The sequence below is a fragment of the Eleutherodactylus coqui genome, chromosome 2, assembly GCF_035609145.1.
Source record: "Eleutherodactylus coqui strain aEleCoq1 chromosome 2, aEleCoq1.hap1, whole genome shotgun sequence".
Classification (NCBI taxonomy): domain Eukaryota; kingdom Metazoa; phylum Chordata; class Amphibia; order Anura; family Eleutherodactylidae; genus Eleutherodactylus; species Eleutherodactylus coqui.
Genome location: NC_089838.1, coordinates 29,607,948 through 29,626,616, shown reverse-complemented (window position 1 = coordinate 29,626,616; position 18,669 = coordinate 29,607,948). Strand labels below are relative to the sequence as shown.

Here is an 18,669-nt window from a genome sequence, read left to right as displayed (position 1 = left end):
CTTTGGGGTTGGTAGAATGTCTTGTAGAACATATTCATTTTTTTTTGGGGGGGGGGGGGGGGTTGAGAGGGTGTGATGTGTGTGTGTGTGCAATGTCAGGAGACCCGGCTGTCAGAAGTCCCGGGGGGAGGGGGGGGGGTGCTGTTAGTGTACTTGTGTGTGGGCACTGTAAAGGGGGACTCTGTGGGGGAGGTCACAGGGGGGGCACTGTATAGGGACGCTGTGGATGGGTGCGGAGGGCACTGTGGGGGGGGGGGGGGAATACTGGGGGGGGGCGCTGTTGAGGGGGGACTGTGGAGAATGCTGTGGTTGGGGGGAATGAGGAGGGCTACTTTGGAGGGCACTGTAGGGGTGACACTGGGGGGCATGTGTAGGGGGTACTGTAGAGGGCACTGTTTGTGGCACTGTGGGGGATCATTAGGGGGGCACTGTGGGAGAGTGCACTGTGGGGGGGGGGTCATTGTGAGGGGGGGTCGCTGTGGGAGGGGCACTATGAGGGCATGTGAGTGTGGGGAAATGTTTTGTTTCACTTTAGCAGGGTGGGGGGGGGGCAGTAGGTAGCCTTGTAGTGGGGGGCTGCAGGAGAGTTCTCTCTCGGCTCTCCCGCGCCCCTCTCCATTCACTATACACAGTAATGCTGTTTACACTCATGCCAGGATTTTATCCTGACATGAGTGTATAACGCAGTCTCCCCTGGCCACACCCCCTCTGATTATAGTATGCAGTAGGGGGCGGGGCCTGGGCGGGGAGAGACTGTAGAGCAGTTCAATAGAGGTGGGCGTGTCGTGGGCAGGGCTAGGGCTGGGGGAAATCCTGCCTTTTCATGTCTCTTACTGCCATCGAGAGCGTGCACACAGAAGAGGGAGAGCGCAGAGCATGTGAGAAGGCAGCACAGAGGCGCCATCTTTGAAAGCTGCAGTGAAGATCAGAATCTAAGGTAAGAAACTGACATTGCAGCTGATCTGCCGGCCAGTTTGAGCTCCTGTATGCTGTGTGTTACTATCCTTACTGAAAGGAAAGCAGCAGCATTATAAAAATTTTTACCCTGTGTGGCCGGACAACCCCTTTAATTGAACTTTTTTTATTTTTATTTTCTCAAAGGAACTTGAAGGGGGTAATCATTTGATTGCTAGCACAGTACACTGCATTACTTCTGCAATGCAGTATATTGTGCATATGCTATCAGCCTATCAGACACTGCTGGAAGCAGGGTCTGATTGGCTGAACCACAAGGCAGACATGGAAACGTTTCTGGTGCTGATGGGTGACGGCAGGAGCCCTCCCCCCCACTGTCATCTCTTTACATGCCTCAATTGCTACTGATTGTGGCATGGAAGGGAAGAATTAAAAGGTTGGGAGCTGAGGTTCTTTAATTGTTTTCTGTGGGATGTGACTACACTGGCATCAGTTGAGCCTTCTTGCGTTCTTATATTTGCATGCATGAAAAGTGCAGTGAACAGGAAAACAACACGGACTACTTGGACTTCACACATACGCACCAACACCCCCCCCCCCCCCCCGCGCAAATATGCATTGAAAATGGTGCGTTTTATAATTCTGCGTTTTCTCTCGCTCTCACATTGCGCAATTTTATCGCAAATGTGCAGGCACTCTTATTTGAAGCCAGTTTTACTGGGAGCTACACTGGCATTATTTTGGACAAATTTGTTAAATGTCACATGCTGATGAGAAATTAGTTGCATCTTCAAATAGGTCTAGCAATGCGCAGTTACTTTTTATACCACCCAGCTACTGGAGTGAGATTGCAACAACTTTTGTGGCTTTAAAAAAAAGTCACATTCCTTAATTCTATGTAAAAACCTCCCAACTCAAACCACGCTCCCTTTTCAAGTTGCACAGAATTGATTAGCAAAGTGTAGTCAGAGGGGGACAACAGTAAAAAGTCACAAAACATTTGAGCAGAATCCTACTTGTACAACCGCAATTCCAAAAAAAGTTGTGATTCTGTGTTAAATGTAAAGAAAAAAAATTGCAGTAATTTCTTGCTTAAATATGAAACTTTTCTTGAAAGATGTTGTCTGGATGGGAGTATGTGATGTTCTAAAACCTCTATACACTGCTCAGCATTGATAGTGTCTTTCAATATGTGTTAGCTATCTATGCCATAGGCTTTAATGCAACTATAGTGACCCAGTACATCATCCTTGTCCCCTCCATAAATGTCATGTATGTCTTATGTTGATGCATACCTGTCTTGTCATTCCTAGTACCGTATGTGTCTTGCACAGCTGTGGTGCTTGAGAGGTAAAATCCAAAGTCTGTATGTAAATGTATCAAGTCTGTCATGTCATGTGGTATGAGAGGAGGTTATAAGGCCTCATGTCCACTAGGAAATTCGGGCCTGCGCGGATTCGCCATGCAGAATCCCGCAGCGGGTCCCTCCTTTCCCGCGGACATGGGCCTAAAAATTGAATTCACTTACCTGTACGGATGCAGCGGATCTTCCCTCCGTCGTGGCTGGATCGTCTTTCTTCGGCCTGGCGGATGTGCTCGGTACGCCGGAAGCGTGCCGCGCGCATGCGCCGTGCACTTTTTTTCTTTTGAACTCCTGCTCTCCAACGCCGGAGAGCAGAAATTCAGTTGCAGGTGTGCCGCGGATACAGACGGCTTCCATAGGCTTCTATGGAAGCCTGTGGGAGACCCGCAGAAAATGGGGCATGCTGCGGGTGTTTTCCCGCACGTGCGATCCGCGTGGCAGGGAAAATTGACATCCGCAGGTATTTACTTACCTGCGGGTGTCCAATGCCTCCCTATGGGCGCGGATCACGCGTGTGGGACACCCGCGCGGATTTGGTAATTCTATTTATCCAGTGGATATGAGGCCTAAATGTGAGTGTTTGAGAGCGGGAAAGGGTCCATGTCTTCAGGAGTTTGGTGGTCCAGGTGGTCCAGGTACATGGGGGCACCTTCAGCCCTCAGGTACTGAAGCTTGGAAGAGAAGGAGAGATTTCCCATTCTGCATGTGATTGGATGTTAATGGAGTGAGCCCCAGGAGTGCGAGAGAGAGAGTCTGTGAGTAACAACTTTCCTTCAAGGCCAGTGCAGAGGTACTATCTAATCTTCTGCTTTTCCTACGCCTCCGTCTGAAGTCTGGATGAAGCTGGGTGGAGGTGCTACAAGATAATAAGCTCTGTTCACACATGTGCGTCTTTGAGCCTGTAAGAGCCGTGTGGAGGTACTACGTTCTGAAGTCTATTCATTTGCCTGCACTGTGAAGTCTACAATTGACCTGCCTTGTATTATCTGTTTGCAAGTTTCAAGTAAAGTTTATGCCAGTCTCTAACCGTTCCTAGAGACCCGTGGTACTTAAGAACTGTCTGTGGCTAAATTTCTTATCCGCCGAGGGTCATACCAGTGTGTGTAGGAACGGTGGCGTCACGCGTGACAATTTACATCCTGTTCTTCAGTTTTGTGGGCATTCCCTATCCTAGGGGTGTCCTAGGTGGACTGCAGTGCTACTCTGGCCTTGGCTGCGTGTGTCCTTCTGGGAAGGAACATGGTAAGTACCACCATGACAAGTCAGCACTCTATCCTTCCAGTTCCCCATGTATGTCAGTTGTCCAGGGTCTCCCTATGGGAAGCTGCACAACCCCAAATTATCTTCCTCTCAAGTCTGCAGGACACGGCCTCAATGGTATCCAAAAAGAGTTTAACATTTTGATTCATCTGACTACACAAGTTTTCCATTTTGCCTCAGTCCATTTTAAATGAGCCTTGGCCCACAGAAGATGCTGGCGTTTCTGGATTTGTTTTTATATGGCTTCTTCTTTGCATGGTACAGCTTTAACTTGTATTTGTCGATTGTATGGAGACCTGTGTTCACAGGCAATGATTTCTGGAAGAATTCCCGACCCCATGCAGTGATTTGCATTACAGAATAATGCCTGTTCTCAATGAAGTGCCGCTTGTGGACCCATAGCATCCAATATTGACCATTAGTCTGGTCCCTTGTGCACATGATCGTCTCCAGATTCTCTGAATCTTTTGATATTATGTGCTGTAGATGGTGGGATGTTTCAAGTATTTGCAATTTTACATTGGAGGGACATTTTTCTGATATTGTTCCACACTTCTAGATGCAGTTTTTTTTTTACTGATTGGTGAACCTCTGACCATCTTTGCTTCTGAGAGACTCTGCCTCTCTAACATGCTCTTCTTATACACAGTCATGAATTAGTAGAAAGTTGACCCTCCAGCTGTTTTTCATTAGTGCCACTTACTTTTCCAGCCTTTTGTTAACCCTTTCCCAACCTTTGATAAGATGTGTTGCTGCCATCAATTTCTAAATGTGCTAATTTTTTTAATGAAATGGAAAAAGGTCTCCCTTCCACCTTCTGGTGTATTCTATTGTGTATACACTAGGGTCTTCTGAGATTTCCAAATGACTGCATTCTTTTTTTTTTTTACATTTATTTAAATACAGCGTATTTACAATACATTTATTGAACAGCGTTCATCTTCTTTGACAGAACTCGCCAGCTATTTGCATGAAGGGAATACTAGCGGAATAAGTTATATATAGTTTCAATGCATTTCCCAGCCTTAAGATCTTCATGTGGCAGTTCTATGGTTGATGCTCAGCTGCTGCACTGTGTAGATCAGGCGCAATATCCAGATACATTTCACTGTATCTGCAGTTCTCATTCTCCTCTTTGAGAATATTGAGAGTTTTTAGGGCATTAGAGAGGAAAATGATGAGATATGACCAGATTGTATTTCCTGGGGGGCAGCAAAAGGGCATTTGCTCTGTTGAAATGTCTGGATTGTCATGTAAAGCCGCCATTCACAGCTCTGGGCAGTGCCACATTCATCTTCTCAGAGTAATGTCCTTGATCTGTCACATTTTGGTCAATCTACCACACACTGCAGTATATGGGGGAACCAATCAGAAGCTCCAGCTGCAGATCAGCGAACAATAGAGGCTCATGAAAAGAACGGCGAATAATTGAGCTTTTGGGGGGAAACCAGCAGGGGGGCACAGCACGCCAGGGAAATTTACATTTTTTGGACATAATCCCTTTCACATTTTTTTTTTCTACATTTCATAATGTGCGTGTCAGCTTAACTAGTGAATGGCAGAGGTTAGATCACTGGCCACCGGGATATTGTCCATACTAATATAGATGACATCATCAGTCACCATTCCAGGAAGTTCTCACGTTTTTGTTTTTCTGTAAAAGACGAGCATTTGAAGTGGTTGTAGAGATTTAGTTTCTAAGTTTCACCTATGCTGACCAATCTTTCTTTTCTACATTTCAGCTGCTAACAGACCCCTTGTGAGAAGTGGCATTACCCTGTAAGTCATTAAGGTAGTATGTTGTACCCATGCTAAACGGGGTTGCATGAGAAAGGGCTACTGCCCACGGCCGTATATTTTCTGCAGAATCCACATTAAAGGAGTTGTCCCGCGCCGAAACGTTTTTTTTTTTATTCAATAGGCCCCCCGTTCGGTGCGAGACAAACCCGATGCACGAGTTAAAAAAACAACAAAACGGATAGTACTTACCCGAATCCCCGCGCTGCGGCGACTTCTTACTTACCTTAGTAAGATGGCCGCCGGGATCTTCACCCACGGTGGACCGCAGGTCTTCTCCCATGGTGCACCGTGGGCTCTGTGCGTTCCATTGCCAATTCCAGCCTCCTGATTGGCTGGAATCGGCACACGTGATGGGGCGGAGCTACGAGGAGCAGCTCTCTGGCACGAGCGGCCCCATTCAACACGGAGAAGACCGGACTGCGCAAGCGCGTCTAATCGGGCGATTAGACGCTGAAATTAGACGGCTCCATGGAGACGGGGACGCCAGCAACGGAACAGGTAAGTGAATAACTTCTGTATGGCTCATAATTAATGCACAATGTATATTACAGAAGTGCTTAACCCCACTTGCTTTCGCGGGACAACCCCTTTAAATAGCACCCATAGCATGCTATGGGAAATCGATTCTTCCTCCAGACTTGCGGAACCAAATTGCAGTTTCTGCAAGTGGAGGAAAATCACAACATGCTCCATTTTTTTCATGGAATCTGTGTGGATGGCTTCCACTGAAGTCAATAGAAGCAGTCCATTCCACGCCCCTTCGGCAATGACATTGCTGAAAGGTTGCGAATTCTGCAGTCAGCCTACTAACAACGGTGTTTTCCCAAAAATAAGACACAGTCTTATATTAAATTTTGCCTCAAAAGAAACAGTGTCTTATTTTCGTCTACTAATACTTGCCTACCAGCCGACGTTCGGGTCCCTCACGATGGCTGGCAGATCTACTGCAGGCTGCCGTGTCCTCCTGCACGCCGACAGAGCAGTTCTTTCTAGAAGCAGGGCTTAAATATCCCGCCTCCAGCAAGATAATGCTCTGCTTGGTTAATCGAGCGCCACGTCAGCCAATAACTGCCAGCGCTCCATTAACCAATCACAGCTATTCATTAAATGACATCATTGAATGGCTGTGACTGGTTAATCCAGCGCCGGCTTTTATTGGCTGACGTGGCGCTCGATTAACCAATCAGAGCATTATCTTGCTGGAGGTGGGGTATTCAAGCCCCGCTTCCAGGAAGAACTGCTCTGTCGGTGTGTCAGAGGACATGGAAGCCTGCAGCAGCGCGAGGGACCGGAACGCTGGCTGCTAGGTGAATTTTTTTTTTTACATGCAGCCTAGCTAGGGCTTATTTTCAGGGGGCTTATATTTCAAGCCCCCCTCTAAAAATGGGGTAGGGCTTATTATTGGGGAAACACGGTAGCTGCAACGACCAATGACAGCGCTCAGCAATCAACACTGAAAGCTGTCATTGGCTGCTGCTGCAGGTCAATGAGGTCACAGAAGCCAGTAAACAAAGACACTCGCTTGCAGACTTGCATAAACCCCTTGCATCCCACTTGCAAACACATATATATCACAGAGTCACATGACATACAGCAGGATACATTTCTCAGACATAACACAGACAGACATTCACTCATTCAGTGCTGCAAAGGTGCAATACACTTCAAACGTACACTACATGTAAGACACTGACAATACAATAAGCGTGAGACAAACATTTAACATTATGGAGGGGCACATGACCGCCGCTCTATTCATACAGTCATCCTGTTTTCATGATCGTGGTGGTCCCAGTAGTTGTACCTGCTCTGATTTTTGTGAAACAACCACTTAAAGGGGTTCTTCAGTTGTAAACTACTTGCAGCCTATCCTTTGAATAGGCCATCTTTGGGGTCTGCCGACAGGGATGCATGACGATCAGCTGTTTGCTGGACTGGTGTGCTCATGCACTGAACTGATTTCTGTAAGAAGAAGACAGCTTCTGTTCCCACTGCAGTGGCCAGGCTTGGTATTGCAGCCATAGTTCCCATTCACTTCAATGCCTGTAAAATCAAACATGGCCACTGTTGATAAAAAAAAAACAAAAAAAAAAAAACTGATGCAGTAAACGGAGCAGGAGGGTCATAACATATTCCTCTAAATATATTAGGTGTGGGTCAGGGAAAACCACCGATGTGTTGGTGCGACCTTTCAGACACGTAAGCAGTGGTTTGTGTTTTTAAAGGAGTATCTCTTTATGCGCCTATTCCTCAGTCTTACTGCAGACACAAAGCCGATAGGGTAGGCTAGCAGAAGGCTCGTGTCTGGGAGGAGGGGGAGAGAGAGAGAAATGTGGAACGGCCAATTATGTGGAAAGGATGTCGGCTCGTTCAGGGAATTGTCAAATATATTAAGACATTATGGTCCTCTAAATTGGCTTTTCTAAAGTCAACTAGCAAAGCGATGCTCATGACCGGTCAAAGGTTTAACTACATGACCATCAACTAAAGAGTTCACCATTTGCCAATTATATCAGACTTGGCCTCTAAGCCACACTAATTCCCTTGCGAGCAGTAACCTCTTTGGGCCAGATTTTATTAGGGGAGTCAAGGGCAGGTACACAGCTGAAAAATCCCTTGCGAAACTCTAAAGTCTTCTTTTTGAAAGAAGCCTACCTTAGATCATTACAGAACCACCACACCCGTCGCATTCCTGTATCACTCAGTGCGAAGGTAGGTCATCAGACCATTCAGACCATAAATGTGATGGAAAACAGGTTCAAAGAGTCTCCAGAGCCTAGATCCCGTTCTAGAGAAGACTTTGGTTCAGGGGAGAATATCTCGCAGGAGGGACAAAAAGGATGGATGTCACACCGTTCCCTAGCAAAATTGGAGCAATTAATAAGGAAACGTTTACACGTAGTGGAATAATCTGCATCAAAATCCACAGCATTGGTGCAGATCTGCAGCAGACTTCACCGAAAATCCACAGCATTTCCAGTAGGTGTAAACGTAGCTTAAACAAGTTTTTAAAGCCAAAAAGGAAGGTATTTCAGAACTCTGTTCCCACTAGCCGAGGGATGTGTTCCTCATAAAAGGTGGCCTTGAAAGATGCGCTCCCCACCATCTCTATACCCTACAAACACGGACACCTGCTCCAGTTCAGATGGCGGAGCAGGCTCTACCGATAGACCATCATGGTGCAGCCAGCCTCTCAAACGCTCCATACACATTCTTGTACGAAAGTTGATCTTCCTCTGACGATAAGGGTGGCTGCTGCCTTTACCCATCAGCTTTTGCTAGGTGCAAGCAAATATTGTTTGCCGATCAGAGATTCCTGAAAACGGCGTTTGGCCTTCGAAACCACCGCAATTCATTGCGGCATAGACTCCGCTAGATGCTTAAATCATTCTGTGGGAATGTTAGCAGATGTATCAGGAAGCTTCCGCAGTTACCGCAGATTACTGTAGATGGAGGTATTGGCATGCTCTGAACAGCTGACAGGAAGGGTTGTTCGATTAATGCTGCTTGCACCAGTTCCTGACCCACAGCACAGGCCTCTTGCTAGCCAAGCCAGAAACCTACTACAGACTGATGAGGGGAAAATACCCCAAAACAGCTGTCTGTGTATGGATTGTGGCTTGGATTTTAGTTCCCCGTCATTGTTACAAGGCTTGTATATAGAGAGTCTAACATTGGCTTGCAGGAATGCTGCCTTCCAATAGGTGGGGCTGCAGAGGTATTGTTCCATCTCCATTATTTGCATATTACCCAGAGGAGCATGAATGCCCTTATAAGTCTCCTCAGTCACTCACCTTCTATTACTACTGGGGCCACTGTGGGTGGGGTGGGGTGTCGTCATTACTACTAGGGCCACTATGAGGGGTCACTATTACTACTAGAGCTACGGTGGAGGACACTTACTACTGGGGCCAACACAAGGGACGCTATTACTACTGGGGCCAATATAGGGGATGCTATTATTACTAAGGCCAGTATAGGGGGTCACTAGGACTACTGGAGCCAACATAGAGGGTCACTATTACTACATTTGCTGTGGAATTCACAGTAGTATGTAGCAGCAAAGTGGATGACATTTTGAAAATCTCATCCACACATTGTAGAAAAAATCTGCACAAAACCCGTGCGTATATTGACATGTGGTGCGGGATGTAATTTCGCAGCATGTTAATTTTAAATATAATGTATATCAATAGCCCCTCCAGCGTTCCTCCGTTTTTTTTCTTTTTAAACGGCCCTGTCCTTTTTCTAACGATGGAGGTAAAAATAACAAGTTGTGATAAGCCCCACCCCTAACCCCTCCCCTGACCACACCCTCTGTCTCGCTTTGGGACTCCATGAGAAACTTTTCCTTCAAAAAAGACTCCATGGCTGAAAAAGTTTGGGAACCATGCCTTAGAGCAAAAATAATACTTTTGTACATAACTATCAGGGGTGTTAAATTATTGGGTTAGCAAATAATGTACTTTTGACATTTGTCGGCCGGGTGATTTTATTTAACTATAAATAGAAAAGAAACAAAGACTTAATTAGCAAAATTACCAAATTTGCTAAAACTATATAACAATATTCAGAAAAAACCTGGATAAAATCAGAATTGAAGAGTCCTGAATAGAAGCTGCTGTGCCAATTCCGTAGATGAAAGGGGCCCGCACTCCCCCGCATGTTATCTTTCCTCTGTGACACCAGGCATCCTATAGTCCTATCTATAAATATTGTGCAGGGGTGGCGATTCAGCCACCGGTCACTAGAGCCATATATCAGCAGGATATAAATGCTTCTGGTTGAAGGGACTGTTTTAGCATCCCATAATTCTTATTTACCCACAGAGCCAAGATTGGAGGAGTGCAGGCAAATTTATGAAAATATCAATTTCACATCCTTAAATACATCTTCTAAAATGAAGATTAAAAAAAAACAAAAAAAAAACAAAACGCACAGTTCTGAAGACAAAGATAGAAGGAAACAGGATTATGTACAATATCTGGAGATTTCCTAGGTTATACATCCACATCTGTAGTAATAAGGCAAGAGGAGGACGGATTGACTTAAAGAAGGGTTATCACACTAAAGTAAGTTATTCCCCATCTATAGGCTAGGGGATAACTTACTGATCGGTGGGGGTCCAACCACCAATCTCAAGAGCGGGCATTCAGAACATCTCTAAATGAACAGAGCGGTGGTCGTACATGTGCCGGCATTAGTTTCAGTGGGACTGCTGGAGAAAGTCGAGTGCTTGAACTCTGTTATCTCTTGTAATCCATTTGAAATAAATGGAGCATTAGTGCACAGTTGCGACCACCACTCCGTCCATTCTAGGTCAATCTGGATGACCGTTCTCAGGACTGATGGGGGTCCCAGCGGTCAGACCTCCAATGATGAATAAGTCCTCCTCAATCCTGTGGATAAGGGTTAACTTACTTTGATTCTCCCACCATGCCTTTTTCACAGCCACCAAACACCTTCTGTGCTGGGTGGCAAACATTTGGAGCACAACGTTGCCCTGTCTATGTACTTCACTGTGTGCAAGAACTATTCCTCCATCATGTTTTGATAGCATAGCCTCAGCTGTTTATCCAATAGAGGACACTAAAAAGCCAGCTTTTGCCATTTATTGGATAAGAGCCAATTTGCATACCCTTTTTCCCAGGGAGCATTGCCTGGCCTACAAGACTTCCTATGTCAATTTGGTGGTCTCCACAAGGAGAAAATGTACTTCCCCACAGCTACAGACATTTATCCAGAATTTCATATAGAGAGATGTACACAATGAAAACATATAAATCACATAAGAGGGTTTCGGTTTGACTATTCCATTCAGAGAAATGAATAAAAACCCGAAAAGAGGAGTTTGCTAGTTCCCAGGGAGCATGTGGAGACGATCCTGCCCCCATATCTCAAGAGATGCATCCAGTGTGGCTTAGACAACCTAAAATACAACGCTCATCGGTTTTAGGATATGCTTGGCCTTCAATCTTCTCACTCATCGTATCTGTACAGCAAGGAGGAACATGGAATAATGATAGTCTATATGATCAATCATTTTTATGGAATGTTTATTAGTATTTTATATCACCATATACATGTGGACCACACTGTGCGCCAGTGGCGCCTACTAGTGCCCATGCTGGCAACTAAGTTTAGAATCCCACCAGGTTGTCTATTCTGCTTTCCCATATCCCTATGTCCTGGGAACTTTGTCACATCCTTGAGATAAATAGGAGCAGATCACCACCGATGACTGCACTGTCCTTATTCCAAAAGGACTACTTCCAGATGGGCCATAACATTTCACAAAGACCACGTCTTATCCGTAGCTTCAGCGTTTAGAAGTCAGGGTGAGTGTGGACGAGACTCTGAAGATCTGAGGAAGCATGTTGCTCAGCTGGTAGAACATTTCTTCGGAGATGTTCTGTAGATAAAGAAGTGGATAGTCAAATCAACATTTTTGAAGACACGATGATATTATGGAGGTCCAATTTTGATCTTAAAGGGCTCCTTCACACGGGCGTATTTGTGCGTGCCACGTTCAGAGAATAGAACCCACTGATTACAATGGGTTCATACAAATTTCTGTATTTTGTGCTTGCAAACGAACATGCCCTGTCGGTGCAAAGGGTACAGTAAAATAAGCAGATGTGCGCTCAAAAAAGATTTCTTCACGGCGCAAAAACGTTGTGCTCAGGTGTGCGCAAACCTGTGTGAAGCCATCTGGTCCAGCAAATCCCCTTCCCCTGAAGAAGTTGCAGGGCCAATCTCACATTTCAGAAATTTTCACTACTGAACGGCAGACGACTGCTGCAGCTTCTCCTGGGATTGGAGGTGCAGACACTGGAGGCAGGAAGGGGTCTTTGGGAGGCGAGTAGGACTTATTTTTTCCATCATTTCCTGTCCAACTGAATTATATTTTTTATTCCCAGAAAACCCCTTTAAAGATTTAGAAATTAAAATATTTCAGAAATAGCAAAAGTCACCAATAATTAATGCCTTAATATACCATTTTGGACTTTGGAGACTCAGTCTTTATCATACTGCAGCTCCGCTGTTTCACATTGGCTCCTGTGTATAAGCAAAAGCCCAGCACATATCTAGGAGGAAATCTGCTTTAATTAAGGGGGTTGGGGAAGCCGCCTCCCACCACAATGTGAAAGGGTGACCACGGAAGACATGATCACTACAGATGAGCGAACCTACTCGGCCACGCCCCTTTTTCACCCGAGCGCCGCGATTTTCGAGTACTTCCGTACTCGGGCGAAAAGATTCGGGGGGCGCCGTGGGTGAGTGGGGGGTTGCAGCGGGGAGTGGGGGGGGGGGGGGGGGGGGGAGAGGGAGAGAGCTCCCCCCTGTTCCCCGCTGCTACCCCCGCTCCTCCCCCGGCGCCCTCCGAATCTTTTCACCCGAGTAGTAAAGTACTCGAAAATCGCGGTGCTCAATCGAGTAATTACTTGAAACGAGTACGTTCGCTCATCTCTAATGATCACCCTTTACAGACATAGTGACCGATGACCAATCTGATGCCTCATCCTTGTGATTGGATATCTGATACATCTGGGTGACTATTTAAGGGCAACTAATTGAACAATCAGTATTTCCCTGATGAAGCTGACCTAGAGCAGAGGTACACATGGGTGGTTCCCGAATACCTTGTGATGGTTGTATTTTGGCGCATCTATCCTTATTTCTATGGATGGGTACCTTGCTAATATCACTTTGATAAAAATACTTGTAACATTGTAACTTTGTGGTTTGGCTTGGTTACTCCCTGGTTTCTACTTTGACTTTGGAATCTTTTCTGAGGGACGATTATCTAAGACCGCTTTCACACCAGTATTAGGACTCAGTTCAGGGTTTCCATCTCTCTGCTTCTTTTTCAGTTTCTCTCCTCAACAAAAAAAAAACATGGAAAACAATGGATCAGTTTTTTTCCCCGTTGATTTAATGGGGTTTCAAAAAATAAAAAAAAACAAGAAAAAACCAAACAAAATACTGAAAAGCAAACTGAAAGGCTTCACTTTGCTTCCGTTCCTTCAGGTTTTCGTTTTTTTCGAACAAAAAATAGCGCAGTCTGCAGCGTAATTTTTCCCCCCTCTGTGCTCCTGCTCCTCTCCCCCAAACAATGGTGCTCTGGGCTGGTTTCCCTTTCCAAACAATAGTAGTCCTGTGTGCTCCTGCACCCCCAGTGATGATGGTCATGAGTGTTCCTGCTTTCTTCCAGTAAACATGGTCCTCTGTGCCCCTGCTTCTTTCTCCATTCCCCGTTAGAACGGTGGCACCCTTACCCCTGCGCCGCAACTCAAGGTCTTCACTCACCGCTTCCTTCTCTCAGAGTGCTGCGGAGCGGCCCGCTCCTCCCCGCCGTCTCCTGTTCTCAGTACAATGTGAGCTGGAGAAGGAATGGGCCACTCAGCCAGCAGCACTGTATCAGTGAAGGAAGGAAGTTGTGAGTGAAGACATTCAGTTGCGGAGCACATGTTTGGGTCTTCCTGGTGAAGGGGCACTCTCTAGCACAGTGGCGAAGGGGCCCGGTTGCAGCTGCGACCCCTATAGCTATTCCACTGGTCATGGAGGGCATCCTCTATGATGTCTATATGCCCGAATACGCAAATGAAAGATTCTCATCATCAGGCAAGTCCTTTTGCTCATTCACATTGGCGCTTTTGGGTTCAGTTTTCCTGCTCCATCATGGAACAGACAAATGGCACATCATATGACGGACATGAACAGATCCTATAGAATATAATGGTATCCATTCAGTTTCAGGCTGGGCTTCAAGTATTTTAGATGTCAAAATAGTGCAGCATATTGCGCCATTTCAGCACTTATTCTTTATAGGTCGCCGGCTCATATAGACATAGATGATGATTTGAAAATATAACATGAAGGTACTTCTATATGTTCGGGCCACTGCTAGAGCTGCGCAACCACCAGGTAGTATACTGTCCGCTGATCCATTTATGCATTTACCGCTATATGACACCAACATAATCTGTAACGCTGTTCACAGATGGCAATCACTAACATAAGTCTTCAGCAGAGCTTACAATCTAATTTCCCTATGCATACACATGGCTGGCGGATTTTTATGTACAGTCATCACTTCCATCATATCCCGAGTGCTGAGACCCCTAAGGGTTAATCCCCCCCTGTAAGAATACGTGTCATTGTGTCACACGTCTCTGAAATGACTTTTCCTGTTAATATAGATGATCCCACTAGACAAAGGCATAGCGGCACATTGTGACAAGAGGTTTTCCTTTTCATCTTCGGCACCGTGTCGCCTGCTAGTAACATAATGACCGCTGTGGGAACAGATAGGACCGGTCGCACCAAACCAAATGCTTGACACTTATGTGGAGACGATGGCTTTCAAGACGCTAAACAAATACTTATTGTATAAATATAAGATGATGATCAGACCACCAATAAGATGTGACACATTGGGTGCAGTCATGAAGGGTTCAGAACTTCAGCCGCATGCGACGAACCCCGTAGGGGAACTAATCGGACACCTCTATTGAGATTTTCTAATAGGAATAACGCCACCCTGCAGCAGTTGGCAGTGTTACAACCTGTATAGTAACATTATCTACATAGGATATCAGTATGTAACCACCGAGAGGCGAGTCATCGCGATCAGCTGCAGGTATGTGGCCCTTTATTGCAGTATGGGCACAGCATGCATTCATGTGCCCGTCATCTGGTACTGCAGCTCAGCGCCATTTACTTGATATGACCGGCATTGTGATTTGCAGTATCTAGTGATCAAAGGGAGCTCCACATATCCCTATGAGTATATGCAGAGCAGACTGACGCACTGATGATTTGGAGGTGGATGGTTCGATCACCCCCCCCCCCCCCTCCTTCTTAAGTCATTTAGGACCTTAATCTATGGTCGATCGTAAAAATACGGCATGCAATCTAGCTGGAAGAGGTCGAGTGCTCAGCTGCCAAACACAGCCGAGGACCCAGAGGAGAAGATGAGAAGGCAGAAGTGGTTTAGAAATGGTTCAGCATTTTTTCTCCATCCTATATAGCACTCAATGAGTGCTATGTGGTGAATAGAGGAAGGAGCAGAGCCAATTCCTCTACTGGACCTGGCAATCAAATGATCACAGGCAAACTGGCATGGGAGAGCTGCTGGACCCAAATCAGTTCTGGCAGTGACTACTGTAACATTAGTGAGGTTTCCCCCTATAACTGGGGCTTATATGGATGCTGCCACTATGGATGCCCCAGTTACAGTGGAAAACTGTGAAATTGACAAATCTGAAAAATTACATTGTGAATGTCTCCCAGAGGTCTTACACAGTATGACATCATGGGGAACATAAATGTAAAAAAAGGAAGAAAACAGAAAAAAATCTGAGCAAAGGGCATTTTAAAAAGCAGCCGTATATATGACACAGGGGGTGGGGTGGGGGCGGGGAAACCTTCGACAAAAATACATTTTGATAGCTTAAAGGAGATGTCTCGAGAAAGCAGTTAAATTTTTTTTTTGCCCAGTCCCCCCCATTAAGTACACATTACTAAGCCCCCCTGTAAATGACATTTCTAGCTGGTTCGTACTTACCGTTCCAGCGTTTCAGCAACTTATAAAAGTTTTCTCAAGATGGCCGCCGGCTCTTTCCCCGTCGCTCGCTGCAGCCCGACGTGCGCGCTCCCGAGACGCCGCCAGCTGTGTCTCCATGGCAACCGGACGCATCGCAGCCGCCGACCAGACGCCCCGCAGCCGCCGACCAGACGCCCACCGCCAGGCAGCAGGTAAGGCGCTAGCCCCCGGCTCCCCAGCGCTAGACCCTCAGCCCAGGTGAAGGCCCCGGAGCCCAGCGCTAGGTTCCGGAGCCCAGCGCTAGTTCCCCCGGCCTAGCGGCGGCCCCCCCCCGGCCTAGCGACAGCCCCCCCCCGGCCTAGCGGCGGCCCCCCCCCCGGCCTAGCGGCAGCCCCCCCCGGCCTAGCGGCAGCCCCCCCCGGCCTAGCGACAGCCCCCCCGGCCTAGCGACAGCCCCCCCGGCCTAGCGACAGCCCCCCCGGCCTAGCGCTAGTTCCCCCATCGCAGCGACAGCCCCCCCCCCCGGCGCAGCGCTAGTTCCCCCCCGACCCATCACTTACCTGGGAGGCTTCTCGGGGCTGCTGGGCTGGGCTGGGCTGGGCTTCTCCGCTGGGCAGCTCCAGTTTCTGCACCTTCCTCTAACAGAGGAAGGTGCAGAATGGCCGCTGCAGCGCGCTCCCGAGCAGTGACAGCTCGTCTGCGCATGCGCAGAAGAGCTGTAGCGGGGAGCACACTGAAGCGGCTCGTGCTGAATAGAGAAGACCGGACTGCGCAAGCGCGTCTAAAAAAGCAAGCTGCCAGCGAATTTAGACGGAACCATGGAGACGAGGACGCTAGCAACGGAGCAGGTAAGTGGAATAACTTCTGTATGGCTCATATTTAATGCACGATGTATATTACAAAGTGCATTAATATGGCCATACGGAAGTGTATAACCCCACTTGGTTTCGCGAGACCACCCCTTTAAGAAAATAGGGCCATAAAACCACCATATGCCTAAAAATCACTAAAAAGTGTCGGCTCTTTAGGACCGAAATACTCTTAAAGGGGTTGTCTCGCGAAAGCAGGTGGGGTTCAGCACTTCTGTATGGCCATATTAATGCACTTTGTAATATACATCGTGCATTAAATATGAGCCATACAGAAGTTATTCACTTACCTTCCCTGCGCTGGCGTCCCCGTCTCCATGGCTCCGTCTAACTTCAGCGTCTAATCTCCCGATTAGACGCGCTTGCGCAGAAGGGTCTTCTGCCTTCGGGTCTGCCCGGCAGCAGCGGTGTTCTGGCTCCGCCCCCTTCTACGCGTCATCGCGTAGCTCCGCCCCATCATGTGTGCCGATTCCAGCCTCCTGATTGGCTGGAATCGGCACACGTGACGGGGCAGAGCTACGCGATGACGCGTAAAAGGGGGCGGAGCCAGAACGCCGCTGCTGCTGAACCGAGCCGAAGGCAGAAGACCCTTCTGCGCAAGCGCGTCTAATCGGGCGATTAGACGCTGAAGTTAGACGGAGCCATGGAGACGGGGACGCCAGCGCAGGGAAGGTAAGTGAATATCTTCTGTATGGCTCATATTTAATGCACGATGTACATTACAAAGTGCATTAATATGGCCATACAGAAGTGTATAACCCCACTTGCTTTCGCGAGACAACCCCTTTAAGTTAGGGGTTAGGTTTACCTGAGGCACAAGAAATTGCACCGTTCTCGAAACGCCTCCATCCCAGGAAACCATTTCCATCATAAAACCTACAACAAGAACAAAAAAAACAGACATTCCATTACTTTACATAAAGAGATTCTGGCCCTCAAGCTTGTAATCTATAAAAGGTGGCCACATGCGTGAAATGACTAGCCAAGAGTTGCCATCATCCAGAAGTGTAACTTGAAGTTCCTGGCCCTAGTGCAAAGCTTGTATCAGGGCCCCAACCTAGCAGGCTTCATTTATAATGTGCAGGAAGGCTGTTAGACCCGAGTAGGACGGTGGTTTCACTAGGGATCAGTGAGTCCGGGAGGAGGGTGGTTTCACTAGGGATCAGTGAGTCCGGGAGGAGGGTGGTTTCACTAGGGATCAGTGAGTCCGGGAGGAGGGTGGTTTCACTAGGGATCAGTGAGTCCGGGAGGAGGGTGGTTTCACTAGGGATCAGTCAGTCCGGGAACGTTTGTTGCTGGCAACTGTACCATTATTGTATGATGTGTAATATGTATAGCATTGGCTACCGACCTGGGGCTCTCCATCCGGCACGGCCTGACTGTCACTACAGCTCCCACAGTGCTTATCATCTACCCCTTCCTGGTTGTGAAATGATACCTCCCTGCTACATGAATAAGCAGGAGTACCATTTAGGAGTTGGGTGAAGCTGGACAGTAACTATACTGAAAGTTCTATATGGTGGCCATAGACATTGAATGGCTACTTTACTAGGGGCCGCATCCAGTAGCGTATTGGACCCTTCTTTGGCCTTCGGAACTGCAAAAATTCATTGTCCAACAGGTGTTGAGATAGTTCTGCTAGATACTGGCCCACGTGGACAGGAAGCCTCTTGTAGTTGCCGCCAATTAGATACAGGTACTGATATGCGCTGAACAGCTGACCACCTATTTCTAGATATTTATCTATATGGGATGTAGAATTGCCATTGGATTTTCACTCTAGCTGATGCCCCTCTGAGAACCACAGATATCAAACTGGCATGTCTTAGCCTTGGCAATGGTAGCAAGATTTGTAGAGCTTCCCTTGTGCCACAATAACAAACCATGGCTTACAAGAACTCCAGGCTGTTAAC

At 47.1% G+C, this 18,669-nt stretch overlaps 1 protein-coding gene across 1 annotated transcript in view; it reads right to left on the bottom strand.

Annotated features, from left to right (window-relative positions):
• Window positions 1-11,377: 11,377 nt before the first annotated feature.
• Window positions 11,378-18,669, bottom strand: part of FERRY3 (FERRY endosomal RAB5 effector complex subunit 3) — a 55,212-nt gene continuing 47,920 nt past the window's right edge. The window contains exons 13-14 of the mRNA XM_066590537.1: window positions 17,565-17,632; window positions 11,378-11,750 (exon numbers count right to left, since the gene is read on the bottom strand). Of these exons, the coding sequence (XP_066446634.1) occupies window positions 11,658-11,750; window positions 17,565-17,632 (161 nt within the window). The 3' untranslated portion in view covers window positions 11,378-11,657. The remainder of the gene's footprint in view (window positions 11,751-17,564; window positions 17,633-18,669) is intronic.